General features: G+C 42.0%; 2 protein-coding genes and 1 non-coding gene across 3 annotated transcripts; all 3 read right to left on the reverse strand.

Moving 5' to 3' along the window:
• Positions 1-1,366: 1,366 nt before the first annotated feature.
• On the reverse strand, positions 1,367-1,448 carry trnal-aag (transfer RNA leucine (anticodon AAG)). The gene has a single exon. It is a non-coding gene; the product is annotated as a tRNA-Leu (tRNA).
• Positions 1,449-1,948: 500 nt separating this feature from the next.
• Positions 1,949-5,824, reverse strand: aurkb (aurora kinase B). Its single transcript, XM_029282675.2, has 9 exons — positions 5,705-5,824; positions 4,621-4,659; positions 4,404-4,485; positions 3,988-4,033; positions 3,715-3,903; positions 3,417-3,555; positions 3,002-3,150; positions 2,746-2,920; positions 1,949-2,415 (listed from the first exon to the last, which is right to left on the reverse strand). The coding sequence occupies exons 1-9, from the start codon at positions 5,708-5,710 to the stop codon at positions 2,242-2,244; spliced, it is 999 nt and encodes a 332-aa protein (XP_029138508.1). The 5' UTR covers positions 5,711-5,824; the 3' UTR covers positions 1,949-2,241.
• A 4,076-nt stretch (positions 5,825-9,900) lies between these two features.
• Positions 9,901-12,833, reverse strand: LOC109980331 (F-box/LRR-repeat protein 12). Its single transcript, XM_020628797.3, has 2 exons — positions 12,720-12,833; positions 9,901-11,549 (listed from the first exon to the last, which is right to left on the reverse strand). The coding sequence occupies exons 1-2, from the start codon at positions 12,831-12,833 to the stop codon at positions 10,551-10,553; spliced, it is 1,113 nt and encodes a 370-aa protein (XP_020484453.3). The 3' UTR covers positions 9,901-10,550.
• Positions 12,834-25,424: the final 12,591 nt, after the last annotated feature.

Consider the following 25,424-nt stretch of genomic DNA (forward strand, 5'->3'; position numbering starts at 1 on the left):
TCAGCTCACCACGTTTCACTCTTCTTCCTAAATCGTAGTTCCATCTTTAATCTTGTAGCTCACAACCCACAGGTAGCTGAATCAGCTGTTCTGAGTTTGAGTCATCCTGTAAAGGTACAGCTCCGTGGGTTTGTTATCATGTTTGAAATGTCAAATATAAGAGCTGAAGACTGTCCATATTTCTTTTATATTATGTTATATTATATTCTATATATTTCTTTACCATCTTCATGTTCAGAGGATGAAACCTCCTCTGAAGTCTGGACGCTTTACGTTCTTTAGAACAACAAAGAGTTCAAATATCTGGTTTGTGTGAATCCTGTTCCACCTGTAATCACCAAGAAAGTTTCTACACTCTGAATCCCTCTTTCCGTCTGCTGTTGTGTTTTATTGAACCAATCACACCTCCCCGTCTCCTTGCTCGCTCTCTACCCGTTTATACCCGAGTTTATACTGAGAGTTTGTCGTTGTCCGTTGTATACAAAGCGTAGTGTTAACAGTGGGATACACTCACAGTATGTTTAAGTAATGCACGATGTGTTTATGGACAGATTATTGCACAGTTTAGATAAATAGTGAATAATGGAGTAGTCGTCCAGGGTCAGACAGTGTTAGACCCTCAGAGAGAGGAATGACCTCCTAAACTGTAAAGGTCACATATGATGTTCATATCGCCCCTCAGGAAAACAAACCACTATTCCTCCATATCTTTCATTCCCTCCTCCATCAGGCTGTAAAAGCTTGATATACCATTCTGAATGAAATCGTCTTTGTGTTCTTCTCTTCATCCTGTCCCTTGCTTTTGGGTTTAACGATACAGTGGTTTATTCCTGAGACTTCTGCACCTGAGGCCTGTACGTACATCCCTTTAATGTCTCCTTCAGTGGGACCGCGGTGCATCTCAGAATGTCTTAGTTATGACTTATTTCTTACTGCTGTCCTTAAACCGTGCTTTTTTATCTGGCCCTTGTGGGTGTCATTGCCAAAGAAGACCACACGAGGGTGTCAGTGCTCAACTTTGTCAAGTACTGATTACAAACCCCAATGATGAGAAAAGTCCATCCTCAGTGCCTTAACTGAGACTCTCTGTAGGCCCCCAGTTTCATATATTTTAATGTATTCCAAATGATTCAATATTTTTCTAGTGTTGTTTTCTGGTCAGTTTGGTTTTCTCCTCTGTCCTGCTGACTGTGGATGCCGACAGCGTCCACATGAAGCTGCTTGGACTCATTTATGTTCAACTTCCGGTTTGTTACTTGAAACGTTAATTAAAGGACGACATTTTAACAAATATAAAATAAAGTGTTCGCAGACCCACTGCTGTGTTTCTCCATCTTTTTTATCGACATCGTTAAGATAAAACTGTTGGCAGCGGTGGGATTCGAACCCACGCCCCCGAAGAGACTGGAGCCTTAATCCAGCGCCTTAGACCGCTCGGCCACGCTACCGTGAGACAACCATCCCGTCTGAATGTAAAACATGAGGAACACACCGACTCTTCAGTCTATAATCTCCTCACGTTCACCTTCCATCAGCTGTTTCCTCCAGCCAATCACAGCGCAGCAGGTGAGGAGTGTTCAGTTCAGTGATTGGAGGAGATTCAAAGCGGTGAATATGACGGACGTGGACGTAGCAGGAAAGAAGAGAAAATACAACGAGAGTGAGGAGAAACACCAAGTGGATAAAGATCGTTCTGAAACGAGGGTGAACCTTGTGTTGGACGTGGAATCTACTTCCTGTTGGACAGGAAGGTGACACACACCGGAGGTTAGCTTGTGCTAGCGTGTGTTGGTTCCAGTGTACAAACAGGAAACATTCACACTACGTCCTGCAGGGGGCGGGGCCTCTGGGGACGATGAGCCCAGGAGGAGGGGCCACATTTGAATGTTTACAAACATTTTTACAAACTCCAGCCTAGAAGCTGACCTCAGATGGTTCCAACAAAGAATCCTTTAAGAATATTTATTAGAGATTGAGAGAACACGTCATGTTAACACGACATGAGAACAGAAGAAACACTTTGGAGTGGACATCCAGAACAGAGCCGTGTCCACTTTACACGTTTTCACAAGACCAAGACAACAAAGACAACAAACATCTGGAGGAAACTCCACATAGATAATGACATCACACTGTAGAATAGAAGACTCAGGCTGTGCATTTAAACCAATCATCAGATGTGCCACGTTAGTCTGAAGACCCCTCAGTGGGAAGGGGGGTAAGCAGCCCCGCCACGTGGACTCAGGATTTCCCTGCTGGGCAGATGGGGGGTAGGACCCGGCGGGAGTTGGAGCGCACCCAGGGGTGGTCGATGACACTCTGTAGTGAGAGACGGTCGATGGGGTTGTGGCGGAGCAGCTTAGAGATCAGATCCCGTGCTCCATCCGAGATGACTTTAGGGAACTTCAAATCCACCTGCAGACAGAAACATGATGTTCATTCACTTCATCTGACCTCCCCAGCAGGACGTCACAGTCTGAGCAGCCTCCACAGATCTTTATGTCTCCACACACACACACACACTTCTTTAAAGGACTCAGTTCAGAGCAGCCTTGAGACGGGGACACCACGATCCTGCAGCACAGCAGATCTGAACCACCAGGAGTAAGCTCAACACTTCCAAACAGATATTTAGCATGTGAAATAGAAATGAAGCTTCTCCTTGTTGGTACTTCTAGTTTAAACTACGACCTGCTGAGCCCGTTTCCTCAAACTGAGATCAATGAAGAGCAACACAACACCAACCTTTGTAATCCGTTTGTATGTTTCTGAGTGGCTGGCAGTTTCAAAAGGTGGGTTTCCGATTAAGCACTCGTAGCAGAGGACCCCGATGCACCACAGGTCAACCTTCTCGCTGTGTGTGTGGCCCTCGATCATCTCAGGGGGCAGGTAGTCCAGTGTCCCGCACATCGTGCGACGTCTGTATCAAGGGGAGGGGAGGGGGGGGATTATTGATGCAGCAGAACAGTCTCTGAGGAGGAACAGGTCTGAGGATCCTCACCTTAGAGACGGGGCGTGGACTGACCATCCAAAGTCGGCTATCTTCAGCTCTCCTCTGTAGCCCAGAAGCAGATTCTCGGGCTTGATGTCACGATGAATCACCTTCTTCTCATGACAATACAGCAGCGCGTCAGAGATCTCCTCCATGTACTGCCAACACAAAGAATGTGATCAGAACAAGGTCGCACTGATTAACCAGGTCAGAGATGTTCAACTCCGGGGTCGCCAGGAGAAACAGGAAATCAGGTTTCACATTAGCCGGCCTGGATGTCACTGATGTGAAGGCAGACCAGCGGGGGATGGGGGGGGGGGGGGTTCTACCTCATGTGAGAACGACCCCGAGTCACTTCACACATTGTTCCAAGTAAAACTTTTACAGTGAAATAATAAAACACGGTTTAGGTTAAAGCTCTTACTGTTGCCGTGCGCTGCTCATCAAATCTTCCACATTTCTGCAGCTCCTTGTACATCTCGCCACGCGGGGCGTACTCCAGCACCAAATACACTCGCTTCCGGTCATGAAAATAATTGTAGAAGCGCAGAATGTTGGGGTGCCTGGAAAGAGAAAATGTGTTAGGAGTGTAAATTAAAGGATTAGTTTGTGTTGACGCTCGCTTCTTATTACCCGTCTGTCTCGTCTAAATGCCGGTGATTAAGAAGACCTTGTGGTTTACTTCAGCGGGGGACATTATTTGTAGATTTCAGGATACTCACTTGAGATGTGCCTGAATCTCGATCTCCCTCCTCAGTTGATGCTCCACACTTTCCTTTTCCATCTGTGACTTGAACAACACCTTCAGGGCCACGATGGCTTGCAGCTCCTTTACCCTCGCGAGGTACACATTGCCAAATTTGCCCTTTCCTAGCGGCCGGCCAATGTCGAAGTCATCAATGGAAAATTTCCTGATGTAAGGAACATAAAGGGTTGTTAACCACGCGGTAAAGGGCGAACAGTTAGACAGCAGAACTTCAAAGGTTTAAACTTACTTTGAGACTGAACTCGACGACGGGCAGACACGATCCCTCCCAGGACCTAAAAACCAGAACACAATCAAAACTCTGAAATGTCCGACTGTCATGTAGAATGATATCTTACAACAGTTTTTCTTTCCATGACGTATCAGCAGACTAAGTGTGTGTGATATCACTGTGTGTGTGTGTGTGTGTCCCTGCATGTAAATCTGACATACAGGAGACGCTGCTGCTGTCCAGGCAGACACTCATTAAAGATGAGAGTATTCCTGTGATCAGGTGTCAGCTTGTTAATGCTGTGGCCACTTTAACTGACCGTCAGCGGAGCTGATTGTTTTGCACACGGTGTAGTGTTGAGTCAAAGGCAGCCCAAAACACATGTCAGTTATTACCAATATCGATCCGCCCTAATGTTAAGGATGTTCAGTTACCTGTGATAGCATTTTTGTCCATGTCTGCTCGTGGCTTCACCTGAACACGCTGAGGTCCTCCCACCATGCTGGGAGTTGTTAACTACAAATATGAAGCAAAAATAGAAAATAAGGGGGATTAAAAACCTAATGCAAATACCAACACAGTATCACCATGTCAGTACTGTTCCTGAAAGACTGTACAATTTGTCCATAGTAGTGCACAGTTACATCTTACCGTTCCTTGGAAACCTTGCGGGTGATAATTCTCCTTATTCTGTAAAAGAAAGAAAAAGCACAAACATCTCACATAAGCTTACAGTTCATTTAAGTTTTGTATTGTTGTCTTAAACATTATTCTATATTTTGTATATTCAAATAATTATTTTATTTCATTTTACATCATATTCTATTTTTACTGTATATTTGTGTTTTCGTAATTTGGGTGTTTATTGGTCTTGTGGAACATTAGTGACTGTTTCCCAGGCCGGGTGGGAACACAAAGGACGAACATATACTGACTGTAACGTGTGACTTCATTCCCTTAGACTTTAATTATCCTGAAATAATTAAAAGAATAAACTTTAATAATCCTGAAATAATTAAAAGAATAAACTTTAATTATCCTGAAATAATTAAAAGAATAAACTTTAATAATCCTGAAATAATTAAAAGAATAAACTTTAATTATCCTGAAATAATTAAAAGAATAAACTTTAATTCTTCAGATTCTCAGGAGGAAACTGTCAGCAGCTGGTGTTGTTATCTGAGCTCCTATTGGCTGGATGAGTGTTAGTATGAATTTTCATGAAATTCATTCATCTTGGTAACTTAGTGAAATGTATTAATGAAGTCTGTTAGCCACCTGTTAGCACTCCTACCGTCAGGTGTCTGAAGCTGAACCTTATATAGCTGAGGCACCGAAGTAGTAGCAGCTGTTTACAAACAGTGTTTACAAACAAACATGTTTGTAAACATGTTTGTTTGGTGAAGTTGTCTGATTGGCTGATTAAATTATAATCTCCAGTCTGGATTTATACAACAGAAACAATCCTAACCTAACAATGAGCTAACTTATTACAGATTCCCTTTGTATTAATAAATAAACATTACAGTTAAAAATACTTTATTTACTACTTGTGACGTGTGAAAGTAGATTTTACGGTTTAACGCGGTTAGCTACCCACCGCTAACGTTAGCCGGTTAGCTCGAGAGAGATATATCATATTACAACTTCCGCTTGTGCGGATAGTTCGTTGCGTTTATCTTCATTTAGTCCGTTTTACCGAAACGTTAAACCCAAACGTTAAACCCAAACGTACCTGCATCTCGAAGTTTAACTCTTTTAAAAGCAGCGATGAAAGTCCTTCTGTCTTCACCGCCAACGTTTTCAAAAAGCTTCCCTCCGCGCTCACGATTGGTCCTTTCAATGAACACAGAAGGCTCCCATTGGTCAGAACTGGCCCTGGAGGAAGCGTGTGATTCGTGAACACCGTTGCCAGTCAAAAGTGGACCCGCCTTCTTCTTCTTCTTTTTGTTTAATGGTAGTTTGGCAACTAGCGTTAAGTGCGCTTTAGCGCCCCCTACAATGCTGGAGTAGCTATTACTATTATATATATATATATATATATATATATATATATATATATATATATAAAAAATAATGATAATTAAAACAAGAACTATATTATACTCCTTAATCCAGTTTCTAAAAAATGCCTAAACATGCACAAAACTCAGGGTGAGCTGCATGTGTGAATGCAAACAGCCAAGGTTTACACGCTCACTTTACCCAAACCTCTTCAACCCTCGAGAGAAATGTCCTCCTGAAGTCGGGGTGAACCGATTTATAGTCAGCTCACATTGGAAGATTGCTTGAGAAGGGGGGGGGGGCAGGAAACTATACTGTTAGTCGCTCTTCTGTAAAACAGTCGTTGGTGAAACAACAAGTAACACTTCTGTTCCTAGCCAGGTACGAGCATGAATGAGGTCATATGGAGGTCCTATGATATTTTCCATCACAGAACCCAAACCCCAACAGCTCATGGGCGCTCCCCTGGGTCCTGTATGTGCATGTGTGTATTTTGGGCCTGTGTGTGTGTTAGTGTCTCTCAATAACACAATATAAATATTAATTTCCCCTTGTGGATAAATAAACAATTGCAATTAAAATGAATAGAATCCTTTAAAAGAAGCTGCTGTAAACAATTTGTTTACCAAGAATGAAAATAAACATTTTGACCCAGATGATCATGACCCTTGTTGACAAAGAGAGAAGGAACAGGAAACAGCTGGATCATCGCCGCAGGTTGCTTCAGTCGTCTCTCTAACACAACTTAGAGAGCTGCATGTTTCACATTTTCACCCAGCTTTAAAAACTATTCTTATGACCTGCTTATTTTGTTTACCTGTGCAATGCTTGTTTTTCTTCCAGCAGGTTAGGTCTGTGGAGGATGATGGTAAAGCTCATGTGGAGGGGAGAGACCACGGCTCCTTCAGGGTCATGTGGAGGGGAGAGACCACGGCTCCTTCAGGGTCATGTGGAGGGGAGAGACCACGGCTCCTTCAGGGTCATGTGGAGGGGAGAGACCACGGCTCCTTCAGGGTCATGTGGAGGGGAGAGACCACGGCTCCTTCAGGGTCATGTGGAGGGGAGAGACCACGGCTCCTTCAGGGTCATGTGGAGGGGAGAGACCACGGCTCCTTCAGGGTCATGTGGAGGGGAGAGACCACGGCTCCTTCAGGGTCATGTGGAGGGGAGAGACCACGGCTCCTTCAGGGTCATGTGGAGGGGAGAGACCACGGCTCCTTCAGGGTCATGTGGAGGGGAGAGACCACGGCTCCTTCAGGGTCATGTGGAGGAGAGAGACCACGGCTCCTTCAGGGTCATGTGGAGGGGAGAGACCACGGCTCCTTCAGGGTCATGTGGAGGAGAGAGACCACGGCTCCTTCAGGGTCATGTGGAGGGGAGAGACCACGGCTCCTTCAGGGTCATGTGGAGGGGAGAGACCACGGCTCCTTCAGGGTCATGTGGAGGGGAGAGACCACGGCTCCTTCAGGGTCATGTGGAGGAGAGAGACCACGGCTCCTTCAGGGTCATGTGGAGGAGAGAGACCACGGCTCCTTCAGCATTATATCATGCGCTCACACGTATCGATGCAGATGTTGAACTCTGTGTAGGTCATTATTTAAAATCTATGTTTATCATGATATGTATCGTGAGGTTTTGGAAATACTCCGCCTCATAGATCACTGAATACACACAAGCCGGACACATTCACTCCAACCACTCTTCAATATTCTATAACATCCTCTGATATGTTCAATAATAAACAGAACCAACATGTTCAGACTCTTTAATTAATCCACTGTAAGACATTTATCCAAAGTCTTTAAATGTCATTTTGTCAGATCAGCAAACAGATTTTCATCGGGTTGTTTTATTTGATTTAAAAAAAAGAAAAAGTACGATGTCACGGTAAATATATATCTCCATTAAAATCAGCTTTTATTCAAGTTTGACAGAAAAATGGTTCAAAAATATCCTCTCAGTGTGAATATGAGAAGAAATATACTAGAAGTGTGGTTCTCAACTGGTGGTTGGGACCCCAGGAGGGGGTCGTGGAGCTGTTTTCAGCGGGTCGTGAAGGTGTGCATGGAAAGGAGTTTTTTTTAAACTTTTATTCACAAGGAGAGAGTCGGAAAGCGGGGGGAGAGAGAGAGAGAAGCCACAGGTCGGACTTAAACCGGGACGCCCGCATGGAGGACTACAGCCTCTGAACATGGGGCGTGACCTAACCGCTAGGCATCTGCGCCCCTCAACTGCTTTTTAAACATGTTTTTATTTTCTATTTCTGTGATCTGTCACGTGTTTCTGTTCATTCTGAAGTCCAAACTGAACTTTCTGATACGCTATAAGTATCAGAACTTTGGGTCACATGTTTTCATGAAGGAGTTGATGGCGGGTCCTGAGACCGGACCAGCAGAGACCCACAGATCTAGAAGGCTTAGAGTGAATCCTCCTCTGGTTACTGACGACCAGGAAACATTTAGAGAGTTTAATTGTGATAATGAAGAAGACTTGATTCTATAGCCTTTTAATACCTAATTATTCATTATTGTTAAAGTTTCCATCAGTCTGTACTGATCTAAACATTCAGTCTGTACTGATCTGGACTGAACATTCAGTCTGTACTGATCTAAACATTCAGTCTGTACTGATCTGGACTGAACATTCAGTCTGTACTGATCTAAACATTCAGTCTGTACTGATCTGGACTGAACATTCAGTCTGTACTGAGCTGAACATTCAGTCTGTACTGATCTGAACATTCAGTCTGTACTGATCTGAACATTCAGTCTGGACTGATCTAAACATTCAGTCTGGACTGATCTAAACATTCAGTCTGTACTGATCTGAACATTCAGTCTGTACTGATCTGGACTGAACATTCAGTCTGTACTGATCTAAACATTCAGTCTGTACTGATCTGAACATTCAGTCTGTACTGATCTGAACATTCAGTCTGGACTGATCTAAACATTCAGTCTGTACTGATCTGAACATTCAGTCTGTACTGATCTAAACATTCAGTCTGTACTGATCTGAACATTCAGTCTGGACTGATCTGAACATTCAGTCTGTACTGATCTGAACATTCAGTCTGGACTGATCTAAACATTCAGTCTGTACTGATCTGAACATTCAGTCTGTACTGATCTGAACATTCAGTCTGGACTGATCTGAACATTCAGTCTGTACTGATCTAAACATTCAGTCTGGACTGATCTGAACATTCAGTCTGTACTGATCTGAACATTCAGTCTGGACTGATCTGAACATTCAGTCTGTACTGATCTGAACATTCAGTCTGTACTGATCTGAACATTCAGTCTGGACTGATCTGAACATTCAGTCTGTACTGATCTAAACATTCAGTCTGGACTGATCTAAACATTCAGTCTGTACTGATCTGAACATTCAGTCTGTACTGATCTGAACATTCAGTCTGGACTGATCTGGACTGAACATTCAGTCTGTACTGATCTAAACATTCAGTCTGGACTGATCTGGACTGAACATTCAGTCTGGACTGATCTGGACTGAACATTCAGTCTGTACTGATCTGAACATTCAGTCTGGACTGATCTAAACATTCAGTCTGTACTGATCTGAACATTCAGTCTGGACTGATCTGGACTGAACATTTAGTCTGTACTGATCTAAACATTCAGTCTGTACTGATCTGAACATTCAGTCTGGACTGATCTGGACTGAACATTCAGTCTGTACTGATCTGAACATTCAGTCTGTACTGATCTGAACATTCAGTCTGGACTGATCTGGACTGAACATTCAGTCTGTACTGATCTAAACATTCAGTCAGGACTGAACATTCAGTCTGTACTGATCTGGACTGAACATTCAGTCTGTACTGATCTAAACATTCAGTCTGTACTGATCTAAACATTCAGTCTGTACTGATCTAAACATTCAGTCTGTACTGATCTGGACTGAACATTCAGTCTGTACTGATCTAAACATTCAGTCTGTACTGATCTGGACTGAACATTCAGTCTGTACTGATCTAAACATTCAGTCTGGACTGATCTGGACTGAACATTCAGTCTGTACTGATCTAAACATTCAGTCTGTACTGATCTGGACTGATCTGGAGTGAACATTCAGTCTGTACTGATCTGGACTGAACATTCAGTCTGTACTGATCTGGACTGATCTGGAGTGAACATTCAGTCTGGACTGATCTGGACTGATCTGGACTGAACATTCAGTCTGGACTGATCTGGACTGAACATTCAGTCTGTACTGATCTGGACTGAACATTCAGTCTGTACTGATCTAAACATTCAGTCTGTACTGATCTGGACTGAACATTCAGTCTGTACTGATCTAAACATTCAGTCTGTACTGATCTGGACTGAACATTCAGTCTGTACTGATCTAAACATTCAGTCTGGACTGATCTGGACTGATCTGGAGTGAACATTCAGTCTGTACTGATCTGGACTGAACATTCAGTCTGTACTGATCTGGACTGATCTGGAGTGAACATTCAGTCTGGACTGATCTGGACTGATCTGGACTGAACATTCAGTCTGGACTGATCTGGACTGAACATTCAGTCTGTACTGATCTGGACTGAACATTCAGTCTGTACTGATCTGGACTGAACATTCAGTGAAAACTAGAATGCAGGACGGCAGCAGGACAGCCAGGGAGCGACGTAAACTTGGAATAGGATTGTTCAGGTCTAGTGTCTCGTTCTCCTCGTTATCTCGCCCTGCAGCCTCCTCCCTCTCCGGCTCCTCTGCACCCCCTCCCCCCTCCCCTTCCTCTGCCGGTGGACACTGACGAGGCTGGAAGACCACGTCTAAAAACTCCAGGCGGCGGAGCCCGCGGAGCATCCTGCAGCTGCGTACGATCTGCATCTCGCTGAGCGTGCACGCCCACAGACAAAGACTCTTCAGGTCTTTCAGACGGCTGGCACACAGCAGACCTGGACCCACCTCCTTACCCCCCAGACTCAGCTCCTCCAGGCCGAGCCATCCCGCCCCCAGCCCGAGGGAGGCCATCTGTAACTGGTAGCCCTGTCGCCCTGTGATCCCTATCTCCAGAAACTTGAGTCCAGAAAGCCCCTCCACGCCACAGACCCCGTCCTTGGCGGCGCAGCTCCTGAGCCCGTTAGCCGTCACACGGAAGGTGTCTTTCAGCTCCAGCCGGCTCAGCCGCTCCCAGGACGTCAGACTCTGCAGGTGCTGGTCTGTGAAAGAAGGCACGTTGTTGAGGACTAACCTCTCAACAGCAATCCCTGAGCCAGAGGCGCCCCCCCTCACACTAGAAGAGGCCTGAGACGGATCAGCTGGTTCAGGACTCTGGATGAAGAACTCCCTCGGTAACTCACACCCCCGCAGCTCCAGAACCCGCAGAGACAGAGGGAGGATCTGACAGCTGGACAGACTTCTCAGGTCCGCATGCAGCAGGTAGAGCTGACTGAGGCGAGGACACTTTGAGGACAAAGATCTGAGCCAGGACTCAGACAGGAAGGAGCCTCCTCGAGCGGAAAGAAGCAAGCCACGCAAACGCAGACACCTTAGACCACAACCCAGGTACTGACGCAGCAGGAGCCAGAGAATACGGGACGTCACCTTAGAGAGGGGGGGGGAGAGAGGAGGGAGAGAGAGAGAGAGACAGAGAGAGAGAGGGGGGAGAGAGAGAGAGAGGGGGGAGAGGGAGAGAGAGAGGGGAGAGAGAGAGAGAGAGAGAGAGAGGGGGGAGAGAGAGAGAGAGAGAGAGGGGGGAGAGGGAGAGAGGAGGGAGAGAGAGAGAGAGAGAGAGAGAGAGGGGGGAGAGGGAGAGAGGAGGGAGAGAGAGAGAGAGAGAGAGAGAGAGAGGAGGGAGAGAGAGAGAGAGAGAGGGGAGAGAGAGAGAGAGAGAGAGAGAGAGAGGAGGGAGAGAGAGAGAGAGAGAGGGGAGAGAGAGAGAGAGAGAGAGAGAGAGAGAGAGAGGGGAGAGAGAGAGAGAGAGAGAGAGAGAGAGGGGAGAGAGAGAGAATCAGTAGTAGCAGACACACACACACACACCAGAAGTTTCTTTAGGTTTGTTTTTTTAAAAACAGGAACTCTGATTCTCTCTCAGTAAATTTAAGCTCTGAGTTCCTGACTTGTTTTGTGTTTTTAATAATAAAATTATTAGTTGCTTTTAATATTGTTTCCAAGTATTATGTATTTCAGGTTTTTATCAATAACGAATTCAAACAAAACAAACTGTTAAAACTGAAAGAAAATTCAAAGTGTGTGTCTTTGACTCAAACACAGGGTCTCTGTGGGATCCAGCATTACCCTTAAAACTAAACTGACATGGAAAATAAAAAGTGATGACATAGCCAAAGTATTAGAAGCTGTCTGTGTTTCTCTTAAAGAGACAGTACACTGTAACCAGTAGACCAATCAGCAGCTTTCAGATATGGAGACAAACTGAAAACAAAGTGGATCGGCTCTGTCGTCCTCTCTTTGAGGAATTTGTTCTTCTCCCCTCTGCTCGGAGGTTCAGGCTGCCCGGGGCCAAGAGCATAGATACAAACCTTTAAATGTTCCTCCTGCAATTAATGCTCTTAATCTTCTTTAATCCTTGCCTGCACTTCATGTAGATTTATTCAGACCATTCCAGTGAAACTTTAAACCAACAGTGACATTGTTACATTTCTTGGTTGTACTACATCAGGTTGTGTTGCTGTCCTATGTCTGTTTATGTTCCAGGTCTGGACTGAAATGAAAGTATTTAAGTGTAAAGCCAGATTACAAATAAACTCTTCTTACCCCTTTCCATGCAGTCAGGTCGACAAGTCTCCAGAGCCTTTGGTCTTTAACAAGACGTTTCCATCTTTTACACACCCTACAGACAAAATAAAACACGACAAACAAGTTCATCATCATGAGACATGAGTCACAACACAGACAGAGATGATCCTGACTTTAGTTTCACAGGAGGAAACACAGACAGAGATGATCCTGACTTTAGTTTAAAAGGAGGAAACACAGACAGAGATGATCCTGACTTTAGTTTAAAAGGAGGAAACACAGACAGAGATGATCCTGACTTTAGTTTAAAAGGAGGAAACACAGACAGAGATGATCCTGACTTTAGTTTCACAGGAGGAAACACAGACAGAGATGATCCTGACTTTAGTTTCACAGGAGGAAACACAGACAGAGATGATCCTGACTTTAGTTTAAAAGGAGGAAACACAGACAGAGATGATCCTGACTTTAGTTTAAAAGGAGGAAACACAGACAGAGATGATCCTGACTTTAGTTTAAAAGGAGGAAACACAGACAGAGATGATCCTGACTTTAGTTTCACAGGAGGAAACACAGACAGAGATGATCCTGACTTTAGTTTAAAAGGAGGAAACACAGACAGAGATGATCCTGACTTTAGTTTCACAGGAGGAAACACAGACAGAGATGATCCTGACTTTAGTTTAAAAGGAGGAAACACAGACAGAGATGATCCTGACTTTAGTTTCACAGGAGGAAACACAGACAGAGATGATCCTGACTTTAGTTTAAAAGGAGGAAACACAGACAGAGATGATCCTGACTTTAGTTTCACAGGAGGAAACACAGACAGAGATGATCCTGACTTTAGTTTCACAGGAGGAAACACAGACAGAGATGATCCTGACTTTAGTTTCACAGGAGGAAACACAGACAGAGATGATCCTGACTTTAGTTTAAAAGGAGGAAACACAGACAGAGATGATCCTGACTTTAGTTTAAAAGGAGGAAACACAGACAGAGATGATCCTGACTTTAGTTTAAAAGGAGAAACACAGACAGAGATGATCCTGACTTTAGTTTTAAAGGAGGAAACACAGACAGAGATGATCCTGACTTTAGTTTAAAAGGAGGAAACACAGACAGAGATGATCCTGACTTTAGTTTAAAAGAGGAAACACAGACAGAGATGATCCTGACTTTAGTTTTAAAGGAGGAAACACAGACAGAGATGATCCTGACTTTAGTTTTAAAAGGAGGAAACACAGACAGAGATGATCCTGACTTTAGTTTCACAGGAGGAAACACAGACAGAGATGATCTGACTTTAGTTTCACAGGAGGAAACACAGACAGAGATGATCCTGACTTTAGTTTAAAAGGAGGAAACACAGACAGAGATGATCCTGACTTTAGTTTAAAAGGAGGAAACACAGACAGAGATGATCCTGACTTTAGTTTAAAAGGAGGAAACACAGACAGAGATGATCCTGACTTTAGTTTCACAGGAGGAAACACAGACAGAGATGATCCTGACTTTAGTTTAAAAGGAGGAAACACAGACAGAGATGATCCTGACTTTAGTTTAAAAGGAGGAAACACAGACAGAGATGATCCTGACTTTAGTTTTAAAGGAGGAAACACAGACAGAGATGATCCTGACTTTAGTTTCACAGGAGGAAACACAGACAGAGATGATCCTGACTTTAGTTTAAAAGGAGGAAACACAGACAGAGATGATCCTGACTTTAGTTTCACAGGAGGAAACACAGACAGAGATGATCCTGACTTTAGTTTAAAAGGAGGAAACACAGACAGAGATGATCCTGACTTTAGTTTAAAAGGAGGAAACACAGACAGAGATGATCCTGACTTTAGTTTAAAAGGAGGAAACACAGACAGAGATGATCCTGACTTTAGTTTAAAAGGAGGAAACACAGACAGAGATGATCCTGACTTTAGTTTAAAAGGAGGAAACATAGACAGAGATGATCCTGACTTTAGTTTAAAAGGAGGAAACATAGACAGAGATGATCCTGACTTTAGTTTAAAAGGAGGAAACACAGACAGAGATGATCCTGACTTTAGTTTCACAGGAGGAAACACAGACAGAGATGATCCTGACTTTAGTTTTAAAGGAGGAAACACAGACAGAGATGATCCTGACTTTAGTTTCACAGGAGGAAACACAGACAGAGATGATCCTGACTTTAGTTTCACAGGAGGAAACACAGACAGAGATGATCCTGACTTTAGTTTTAAAGGAGGAAACACAGACAGAGATGATCCTGACTTTAGTTTTAAAGGAGGAAACACAGACAGAGATGATCCTGACTTTAGTTTTAAAGGAGGAAACACAGACAGAGATGATCCTGACTTTAGTTTTAAAGGAGGAAACATAGACAGAGATGATCCTGACTTTAGTTTTAAAGGAGGAAACACAGACAGAGATGATCCTGACTTTAGTTTCACAGGAGGAAACACAGACAGAGATGATCCTGACTTTAGTTTCACAGGAGGAAACACAGACAGAGATGATCCTGACTTTAGTTTTAAAGGAGGAAACACAGACAGAGATGATCCTGACTTTAGTTTTAAAGGAGGAAACACAGACAGAGATGATCCTGACTTTAGTTTTAAAGGAGGAAACACAGACAGAGATGATCCTGACTTTAGTTTTAAAGGAGGAAACACAGACAGAGATGATCCTGACTTTAGTTTCACAGGAGGAAACACAGACAGAGATGATCCTGACTTTAGTTTCACAGGAGGAAACACAGACAGAGATGATCCTGACTTTAGTTTTAAAGGAGGAAACACAGACAGAGATGATCCTGACTTTAGTTTCACAGGAGGAAACACAGACAGAGATGATCCTGACTTTAGTTTTAAAGGAGGAAACACAGACAGAGATGATCCTGACTTTAGTTTTAAAGGAGGAAACACAGACAGAGATGATCCTGACTTTAGTTTTAAAGGAGGAAACACAGACAGAGATGATCCTGACTTTAGTTTTAAAGGAGGAAACACAGACAGAGATGATCCTGACTTTAGTTTCACAGGAGGAAACACAGACAGAGATGATCCTGACTTTAGTTTAAAAGGAGGAAACACAGACAGAGATGATCCTGACTTTAGTTTCACAGGAGGAAACACAGACAGAGATGATCCTGACTTTAGTTTTAAAGGAGGAAACACAGACAGAGATGATCCTGACTTTAGTTTAAAAGGAGGAAACACAGACAGAGATGATCCTGACTTTAGTTTCACAGGAGGAAACACAGACAGAGATGATCCTGACTTTAGTTTAAAAGGAGGAAACACAGACAGAGATGATCCTGACTTTAGTTTTAAAGGAGGAAACACAGACAGAGATGATCCTGACTTTAGTTTAAAAGGAGGAAACACAGACAGAGATGATCCTGACTTAGTTTAAAAGGAGGAAACACAGACAGAGATGATCCTGACTTTAGTTTAAAAGGAGGAAACATAGACAGAGATGATCCTGACTTTAGTTTAAAAGGAGGAAACACAGACAGAGATGATCCTGACTTTAGTTTAAAAGGAGGAAACACAGACAGAGATGATCCTGACTTTAGTTTTAAAGGAGGAAACATAGACAGAGATGATCCTGACTTTAGTTTAAAAGGAGGAAACACAGACAGAGATGATCCTGACTTTAGTTTCACAGGAGGAAACACAGACAGAGATGATCCTGACTTTAGTTTTAAAGGAGGAAACACAGACAGAGATGATCCTGACTTTAGTTTCACAGGAGGAAACACAGACAGAGATGATCCTGACTTTAGTTTTAAAGGAGGAAACACAGACAGAGATGATCCTGACTTTAGTTTTACAGGAGGAAACACAGACAGAGATGATCCTGACTTTAGTTTTAAAGGAGGAAACACAGACAGAGATGATCCTGACTTTAGTTTTAAAGGAGGAAACACAGACAGAGATGATCCTGACTTTAGTTTTAAAGGAGGAAACACAGACAGAGATGATCCTGACTTTAGTTTCACAGGAGGAAACACAGACAGAGATGATCCTGACTTTAGTTTCACAGGAGGAAACACAGACAGAGATGATCCTGACTTTAGTTTTAAAGGAGGAAACACAGACAGAGATGATCCTGACTTTAGTTTTAAAGGAGGAAACACAGACAGAGATGATCCTGACTTTAGTTTTAAAGGAGGAAACACAGACAGAGATGATCCTGACTTTAGTTTTAAAGGAGGAAACACAGACAGAGATGATCCTGACTTTAGTTTCACAGGAGGAAACACAGACAGAGATGATCCTGACTTTAGTTTCACAGGAGGAAACACAGACAGAGATGATCCTGACTTTAGTTTTAAAGGAGGAAACACAGACAGAGATGATCCTGACTTTAGTTTAAAAGGAGGAAACACAGACAGAGATGATCCTGACTTTAGTTTCACAGGAGGAAACACAGACAGAGATGATCCTGACTTTAGTTTAAAAGGAGGAAACACAGACAGAGATGATCCTGACTTTAGTTTTAAAGGAGGAAACACAGACAGAGATGATCCTGACTTTAGTTTAAAAGGAGGAAACACAGACAGAGATGATCCTGACTTTAGTTTAAAAGGAGGAAACACAGACAGAGATGATCCTGACTTTAGTTTTAAAGGAGGAAACACAGACAGAGATGATCCTGACTTTAGTTTAAAAGGAGGAAACACAGACAGAGATGATCCTGACTTTAGTTTCACAGGAGGAAACACAGACAGAGATGATCCTGACTTTAGTTTCACAGGAGGAAACACAGACAGAGATGATCCTGACTTTAGTTTAAAAGGAGGAAACACAGACAGAGATGATCCTGACTTTAGTTTTAAAGGAGGAAACACAGACAGAGATGATCCTGACTTTAGTTTAAAAGGAGGAAACACAGACAGAGATGATCCTGACTTTAGTTTCACAGGAGGAAACACAGACAGAGATGATCCTGACTTTAGTTTAAAAGAGGAAACACAGACAGAGATGATCCTGACTTTAGTTTCACAGGAGGAAACACAGACAGAGATGATCCTGACTTTAGTTTTAAAGGAGGAAACACAGACAGAGATGATCCTGACTTTAGTTTAAAAGGAGGAAACACAGACAGAGATGATCCTGACTTTAGTTTCACAGGAGGAAACACAGACAGAGATGATCCTGACTTTAGTTTAAAAGGAGGAAACATAGACAGAGATGATCCTGACTTTAGTTTAAAAGGAGGAAACACAGACAGAGATGATCCTGACTTTAGTTTAAAAGGAGGAAACATAGACAGAGATGATCCTGACTTTAGTTTAAAAGGAGGAAACATAGACAGAGATGATCCTGACTTTAGTTTCACAGGAGGAAACACAGACAGAGATGATCCTGACTTTAGTTTAAAAGGAGGAAACACAGACAGAGATGATCCTGACTTTAGTTTAAAAGGAGGAAACACAGACAGAGATGATCCTGACTTTAGTTTTAAAGGAGGAAACACAGACAGAGATGATCCTGACTTTAGTTTAAAAGGAGGAAACACAGACAGAGATGATCCTGACTTTAGTTTCACAGGAGGAAACACAGACAGAGATGATCCTGACTTTAGTTTAAAAGGAGGAAACACAGACAGAGATGATCCTGACTTTAGTTTACAGGAGGAAACACAGACAGAGATGATCCTGACTTTAGTTTTAAAAGGAGGAAACACAGACAGAGATGATCCTGACTTTAGTTTAAAAGGAGGAAACACAGACAGAGATGATCCTGACTTTAGTTTAAAAGGAGGAAACACAGACAGAGATGATCCTGACTTTAGTTTAAAAGGAGGAAACATAGACAGAGATGATCCTGACTTTAGTTTTAAAGGAGGAAACAAGACAGAGATGATCCTGACTTTAGTTTAAAAGGAGGAAACACAGACAGAGATGATCCTGACTTAGTTTCACAGGAGGAAACACAGACAGAGATGATCCTGACTTTAGTTTTAAAGGAGGAAACACAGACAGAGATGATCCTGACTTTAGTTTCACAGGAGGAAACACAGACAGAGATGATCCTGACTTTAGTTTCACAGGAGGAAACACAGACAGAGATGATCTGACTTTAGTTTTAAAGGAGGAAACACAGACAGAGATGATCCTGACTTTAGTTTTAAAGGAGGAAACATAGACAGAGATGATCCTGACTTTAGTTTTAAAGGAGGAAACACAGACAGAGATGATCCTGACTTTAGTTTCACAGGAGGAAACACAGACAGAGATGATCCTGACTTTAGTTTCACAGGAGGAAACACAGACAGAGATGATCCTGACTTTAGTTTAAAAGGAGGAAACACAGACAGAGATGATCCTGACTTTAGTTTTAAAGGAGGAAACACATACAGAGATGATCCTGACTTTAGTTTCAAAAGGAGGAAACACAGACAGAAGATGATCTGACTTTAGTTTAAAGGAGGAAACACAGACAGAGATGATCCTGACTTTAGTTTAAAGGAGGAAACACAGACAGAGATGATCCTGACTTTAGTTTTAAAGGAGGAAACACAGACAGAGATGATCCTGACTTTAGTTTAAAAGGAGGAAACACTGACAGAGATGATCCTGACTTTAGTTTTAAAGGAGGAAAACAGACAGAGATGATCCTGACTTTAGTTTTAAAGGAGGAAACACAGACCACTAGATGATCCTTGACTCTTTAGGTTTTAAGAGGGAAACATAGACAGAGATGATCCTGACTTTAGTTTTAAAGGAGGAAACACAGCTTTAGTTTAACAGGAGGAAACACAGACAGAGATGATCCTGACTTTAGTTTAAAAGGAGGAAACACAGACAGAGATGATCCTGACTTTAGTTTCACAGGAGGAAACACAGACAGAGATGATCCTGACTTTAGTTTAAAGGAGGAAACACAGACAGAGATGATCCTGACTTTAGTTTAAAAGGAGGAAACACAGACAGAGATGATCCTGACTTTAGTTTAAAAGGAGGAAACACAGACAGAGATGATCCTGACTTTAGTTTAAAAGGAGGAAACACAGACAGAGATGATCCTGACTTTAGTTTAAAAGGAGGAAACACAGACAGAGATGATCCTGACTTTAGTTTAAAAGGAGGAAACACAGACAGAGATGATCCTGACTTTAGTTTAAAAGGAGGAAACACAGACAGAGATGATCCTGACTTTAGTTTAAAGGAGGAAACACAGACAGAGATGATCCTGACTTTAGTTTCACAGGAGGAAACACAGACAGAGATGATCCTGACTTTAGTTTTAAAGGGAGGAAACACAGACAGAGATGATCCTGACTTTAGTTTAAAGGAGGAAACACAGACAGAGATGATCCTGACTTTAGTTTAAAAGGAGGAAACACAGACAGAGATGATCCTGACTTTAGTTTTAAAGGAGAAAACACAGACAGAGATGATCCTGACTTTAGTTTTAAAGGAGGAAACACAGACAGAGATGATCCTGACTTTAGTTTTAAAGGAGGAAACATAGACAGAGATGATCCTGACTTTAGTTTTAAAGGAGGAAACACAGACAGAGATGATCCTGACTTTAGTTTCACAGGAGGAAACACAGACAGAGATGATCCTGACTTTAGTTTCACAGGAGGAAACACAGACAGAGATGATCCTGACTTTAGTTTCAAAGGAGGAAACACAGACAGAGATGATCCTGACTTTAGTTTTAAAGGAGGAAACACAGACAGAGATGATCCTGACTTTAGTTTTAAAGGAGGAAACACAGACAGAGATGATCCTGACTTTAGTTTTAAAGGAGGAAACACAGACAGAGATGATCCTGACTTTAGTTTCACAGGAGGAAACACAGACAGAGATGATCCTGACTTTAGTTTCACAGGAGGAAACACAGACAGAGATGATCCTGACTTTAGTTTTAAAGGAGGAAACACAGACAGAGATGATCCTGACTTTAGTTTAAAAGGAGGAAACACAGACAGAGATGATCCTGACTTTAGTTTAAAAGGAGGAAACACAGACAGAGATGATCCTGACTTTAGTTTCACAGGAGGAAACACAGACAGAGATGATCCTGACTTAGTTTTAAAGGAGGAAACACAGACAGAGATGATCCTGACTTTAGTTTTAAAGGAGGAAACACAGACAGAGATGATCCTGACTTTAGTTTTAAAAGGAGGAAACACAGACAGAGATGATCCTGACTTTAGTTTCACAGGAGGAAACACAGACAGAGATGATCCTGACTTTAGTTTAAAAGGAGGAAACACAGACAGAGATGATCCTGACTTTAGTTTCACAGGAGGAAACACAGACAGAGATGATCCTGACTTTAGTTTTAAAGGAGGAAACACAGACAGAGATGATCCTGACTTTAGTTTAAAAGGAGGAAACACAGACAGAGATGATCCTGACTTTAGTTTAAAAGGAGGAAACACAGACAGAGATGATCCTGACTTTAGTTTCACAGGAGGAAACACAGACAGAGATGATCCTGACTTTAGTTTAAAAGGAGGAAACACAGACAGAGATGATCCTGACTTTAGTTTTAAAGGAGGAAACACAGACAGAGATGATCCTGACTTTAGTTTAAAAGGAGGAAACACAGACAGAGAATGATCCTGACTTTAGTTTAAAAGGAGGAAACACAGACAGAGATGATCCTGACTTTAGTTTAAAGGAGGAAACATAGACAGAGATGATCCTGACTTTAGTTTTAAAAGGAGGAAACACAGACAGAGATGATCCTGACTTTAGTTTAAAAGGAGGAAACACAGACAGAGATGATCCTGACTTTAGTTTTAAAGGAGGAAACATAGACAGAGATGATCCTGACTTTAGTTTAAAAGGAGGAAACACAGACAGAGATGATCCTGACTTTAGTTTAAAAGGAGGAAACACAGACAGAGATGATCCTGACTTTAGTTTTAAAGGAGGAAACACAGACAGAGATGATCCTGACTTTAGTTTTAAAGGAGGAAACACAGACAGAGATGATCCTGACTTTAGTTTTAAAGGAGGAAACACAGACAGAGATGATCCTGACTTTAGTTTCACAGGAGGAAACACAGACAGAGATGATCCTGACTTTAGTTTCACAGGAGGAAACACAGACAGAGATGATCCTGACTTTAGTTTTAAAGGAGGAAACACAGACAGAGATGATCCTGACTTTAGTTTTAAAGGAGGAAACACAGACAGAGATGATCCTGACTTTAGTTTAAAAGGAGGAAACATAGACAGAGATGATCTGACTTTAGTTTTAAAGGAGGAAACACAGACAGAGATGATCCTGACTTTAGTTTCACAGGAGGAAACACAGACAGAGATGATCCTGACTTTAGTTTTCACAGGAGGAAACACAGACAGAGATGATCCTGACTTTAGTTTTAAAGGAGGAAACACAGACAGAGATGATCCTGACTTTAGTTTTAAAGGAGGAAACACAGACAGAGATGATCCTGACTTTAGTTTTAAAGGAGGAAACACAGACAGAGATGATCCTGACTTTAGTTTTAAAGGAGGAAACACAGACAGAGATGATCCTGACTTTAGTTTCACAGGAGGAAACACAGACAGAGATGATCCTGACTTTAGTTTAACAGGAGGAAACACAGACAGAGATGATCCTGACTTTAGTTTTAAAGGAGGAAACACAGACAGAGATGATCCTGACTTTAGTTTTAAAAGGAGGAAACACAGACAGAGATGATCCTGACTTTAGTTTCACAGGAGGAAACACAGACAGAGATGATCCTGACTTTAGTTTTAAAGGAGGAAACACAGACAGAGATGATCCTGACTTTAGTTTTAAAGGAGGAAACACAGACAGAGATGATCCTGACTTTAGTTTTAAAGGAGGAAACACAGACAGAGATGATCCTGACTTTAGTTTTAAAGGAGGAAACACAGACAGAGATGATCCTGACTTTAGTTTCACAGGAGGAAACACAGACAGAGATGATCCTGACTTTAGTTTAAAGGAGGAAACACAGACAGAGATGATCCTGACTTTAGTTTCACAGGAGGAAACACAGACAGAGATGATCCTGACTTAGTTTTAAAGGAGGAAACACAGACAGAGATGATCCTGACTTTAGTTTAAAGGAGGAAACACAGACAGAGATGATCCTGACTTTAGTTTCACAGGAGGAAACACAGACAGAGATGATCCTGACTTTAGTTTAAAAGGAGGAAACACAGACAGAGATGATCCTGACTTTAGTTTTAAAGGAGGAAACACAGACAGAGATGATCCTGACTTTAGTTTAAAGGAGGAAACACAGACAGAGATGATCCTGACTTTAGTTTAAAAGGAGGAAACACAGACAGAGATGATCCTGACTTTAGTTTTAAAGGAGGAAACATAGACAGAGATGATCCTGACTTTAGTTTAAAAGGAGGAAACACAGACAGAGATGATCCTGACTTTAGTTTAAAAGGAGGAAACACAGACAGAGATGATCCTGACTTTAGTTTTAACAGGAGGAAACACAGACAGAGATGATCCTGACTTTAGTTTCACAGGAGGAAACACAGACAGAGATGATCCTGACTTTAGTTTTAAAGGAGGAAACACAGACAGAGATGATCCTGACTTTAGTTTAAAAGGAGGAAACACAGACAGAGATGATCCTGACTTTAGTTTAAAAGGAGGAAACACAGACAGAGATGATCCTGACTTTAGTTTAAAAGGAGGAAACACAGACAGAGATGATCCTGACTTTAGTTTTAAAGGAGGAAACACAGACAGAGATGATCCTGACTTTAGTTTTAAAGGAGGAAACACAGACAGAGATGATCCTGACTTTAGTTTCACAGGAGGAAACACAGACAGAGATGATCCTGACTTTAGTTTAAAAGGAGGAAACACAGACAGAGATGATCCTGACTTTAGTTTTAAAGGAGGAAACACAGACAGAGATGATCCTGACTTTAGTTTCACAGGAGGAAACACAGACAGAGATGATCCTGACTTTAGTTTAAAAGGAGGAAACACAGACAGAGATGATCCTGACTTTAGTTTCACAGGAGGAAACACAGACAGAGATGATCCTGACTTTAGTTTTAAAGGAGGAAACACAGACAGAGATGATCCTGACTTTAGTTTAAAAGGAGGAAACACAGACAGAGATGATCCTGACTTTAGTTTTAAAGGGAGGAAACACAGACAGAGATGATCCTGACTTTAGTTTCACAGGAGGAAACACAGACAGAGATGATCCTGACTTTAGTTTTAAAGGAGGAAACACAGACAGAGATGATCCTGACTTTAGTTTAAAAGGAGGAAACACAGACAGAGATGATCCTGACTTTAGTTTAAAAGGAGGAAACACAGACAGAGATGATCCTGACTTTAGTTTAAAAGGAGGAAACACAGACAGAGATTGATCCTGACTTTAGTTTAAAGGAGGAAACACAGACAGAGATGATCCTGACTTTAGTTTTAAAGGAGGAAACACAGACAGAGATGATCCTGACTTTAGTTTCACAGGAGGAAAACACAGACAGAGATGATCCTGACTTTAGTTTAAAAGGAGGAAACACAGACAGAGATGATCCTGACTTAGTTTTAAAGGAGGAAACACAGACAGAGATGATCCTGACTTTAGTTTTCACAGGAGGAAACACAGACAGAGATGATCCTGACTTTAGTTTAAAAGGAGGAAACACAGACAGAGATGATCCTGACTTTAGTTTAAAAGGAGGAAACACAGACAGAGATGATCCTGACTTTAGTTTAAAAGGAGGAAACACAGACAGAGATGATCCTGACTTTAGTTTAAAAGGAGGAAACACAGACAGAGATGATCCTGACTTTAGTTTTAAAAGGAGGAAACACAGACAGAGATGATCCTGACTTTAGTTTAAAAGGAGGAAACACAGACAGAGATGATCCTGACTTTAGTTTAAAAGGAGGAAACACAGACAGAGATGATCCTGACTTTAGTTTAAAAGGAGGAAACACAGACAGAGATGATCCTGACTTTAGTTTTAAAGGAGGAAACACAGACAGAGATGATCCTGACTTTAGTTTCAAAGGAGGAAACACAGACAGAGATGATCCTGACTTTAGTTTAAAGGAGGAAACACAGACAGAGATGATCCTGACTTAGTTTAAAGGAGGAAACACAGACAGAGATGATCCTGACTTTAGTTTTAAAAGGAGGAAACACAGACAGAGATGATCCTGACTTTAGTTTAAAAGGAGGAAACACAGACAGAGATGATCCTGACTTTAGTTTAAAGGAGGAAACACAGACAGAGATGATCCTGACTTTAGTTTTAAAGGAGGAAACACAGACAGAGATGATCCTGACTTTAGTTTCAAAGGAGGAAACACAGACAGAGATGATCCTGACTTTAGTTTCACAGAGAGGAAACACAGACAGAGATGATCCTGACTTTAGTTTAAAGGAGGAAACACAGACAGAGATGATCCTGACTTTAGTTTCACAGGAGGAAACACAGACAGAGATGATCCTGACTTTAGTTTTAAAGGAGGAAACACAGACAGAGATGATCCTGACTTTAGTTTCACAGGAGGAAACACAGACAGAGATGATCCTGACTTTAGTTTCACAGGAGGAAACACAGACAGAGATGATCCTGACTTTAGTTTAACAGGAGGAACACAGACAGAGATGATCCTGACTTTAGTTTAAAAGGAGGAAACACAGACAGAGATGATCCTGACTTTTAGTTTAAAAGGAGGAAACACAGACAGAGATGATCCTGACTTTAGGTTTAAAAGG

The sequence above is a fragment of the Labrus bergylta genome, chromosome 9, assembly GCF_963930695.1.
Source record: "Labrus bergylta chromosome 9, fLabBer1.1, whole genome shotgun sequence".
In the NCBI taxonomy this organism is placed as follows: Eukaryota; Metazoa; Chordata; class Actinopteri; order Labriformes; family Labridae; genus Labrus; species Labrus bergylta.

Coding starts and splice junctions, on each gene's coding strand:
- aurkb (XM_029282675.2), bottom strand. Junction 4,486..4,620: donor CGCAAGGTTTCCAAGGAACG/GTAAGATGTAAC, acceptor TCATATTTGTAG/TTAACAACTCCCAGCATGGT. Junction 2,416..2,745: donor CATACAAACGGATTACAAAG/GTTGGTGTTGTG, acceptor TTCTGTCTGCAG/GTGGATTTGAAGTTCCCTAA.
- LOC109980331 (XM_020628797.3), bottom strand. CDS start 12,833: ATGATGAACTTGTTTGTCGTGTTTTATTTTGTCTGTAGGGTGTGTAAA. Junction 11,550..12,719: donor ACCTGACTGCATGGAAAGGG/GTAAGAAGAGTT, acceptor CCCCTCTCTAAG/GTGACGTCCCGTATTCTCTG.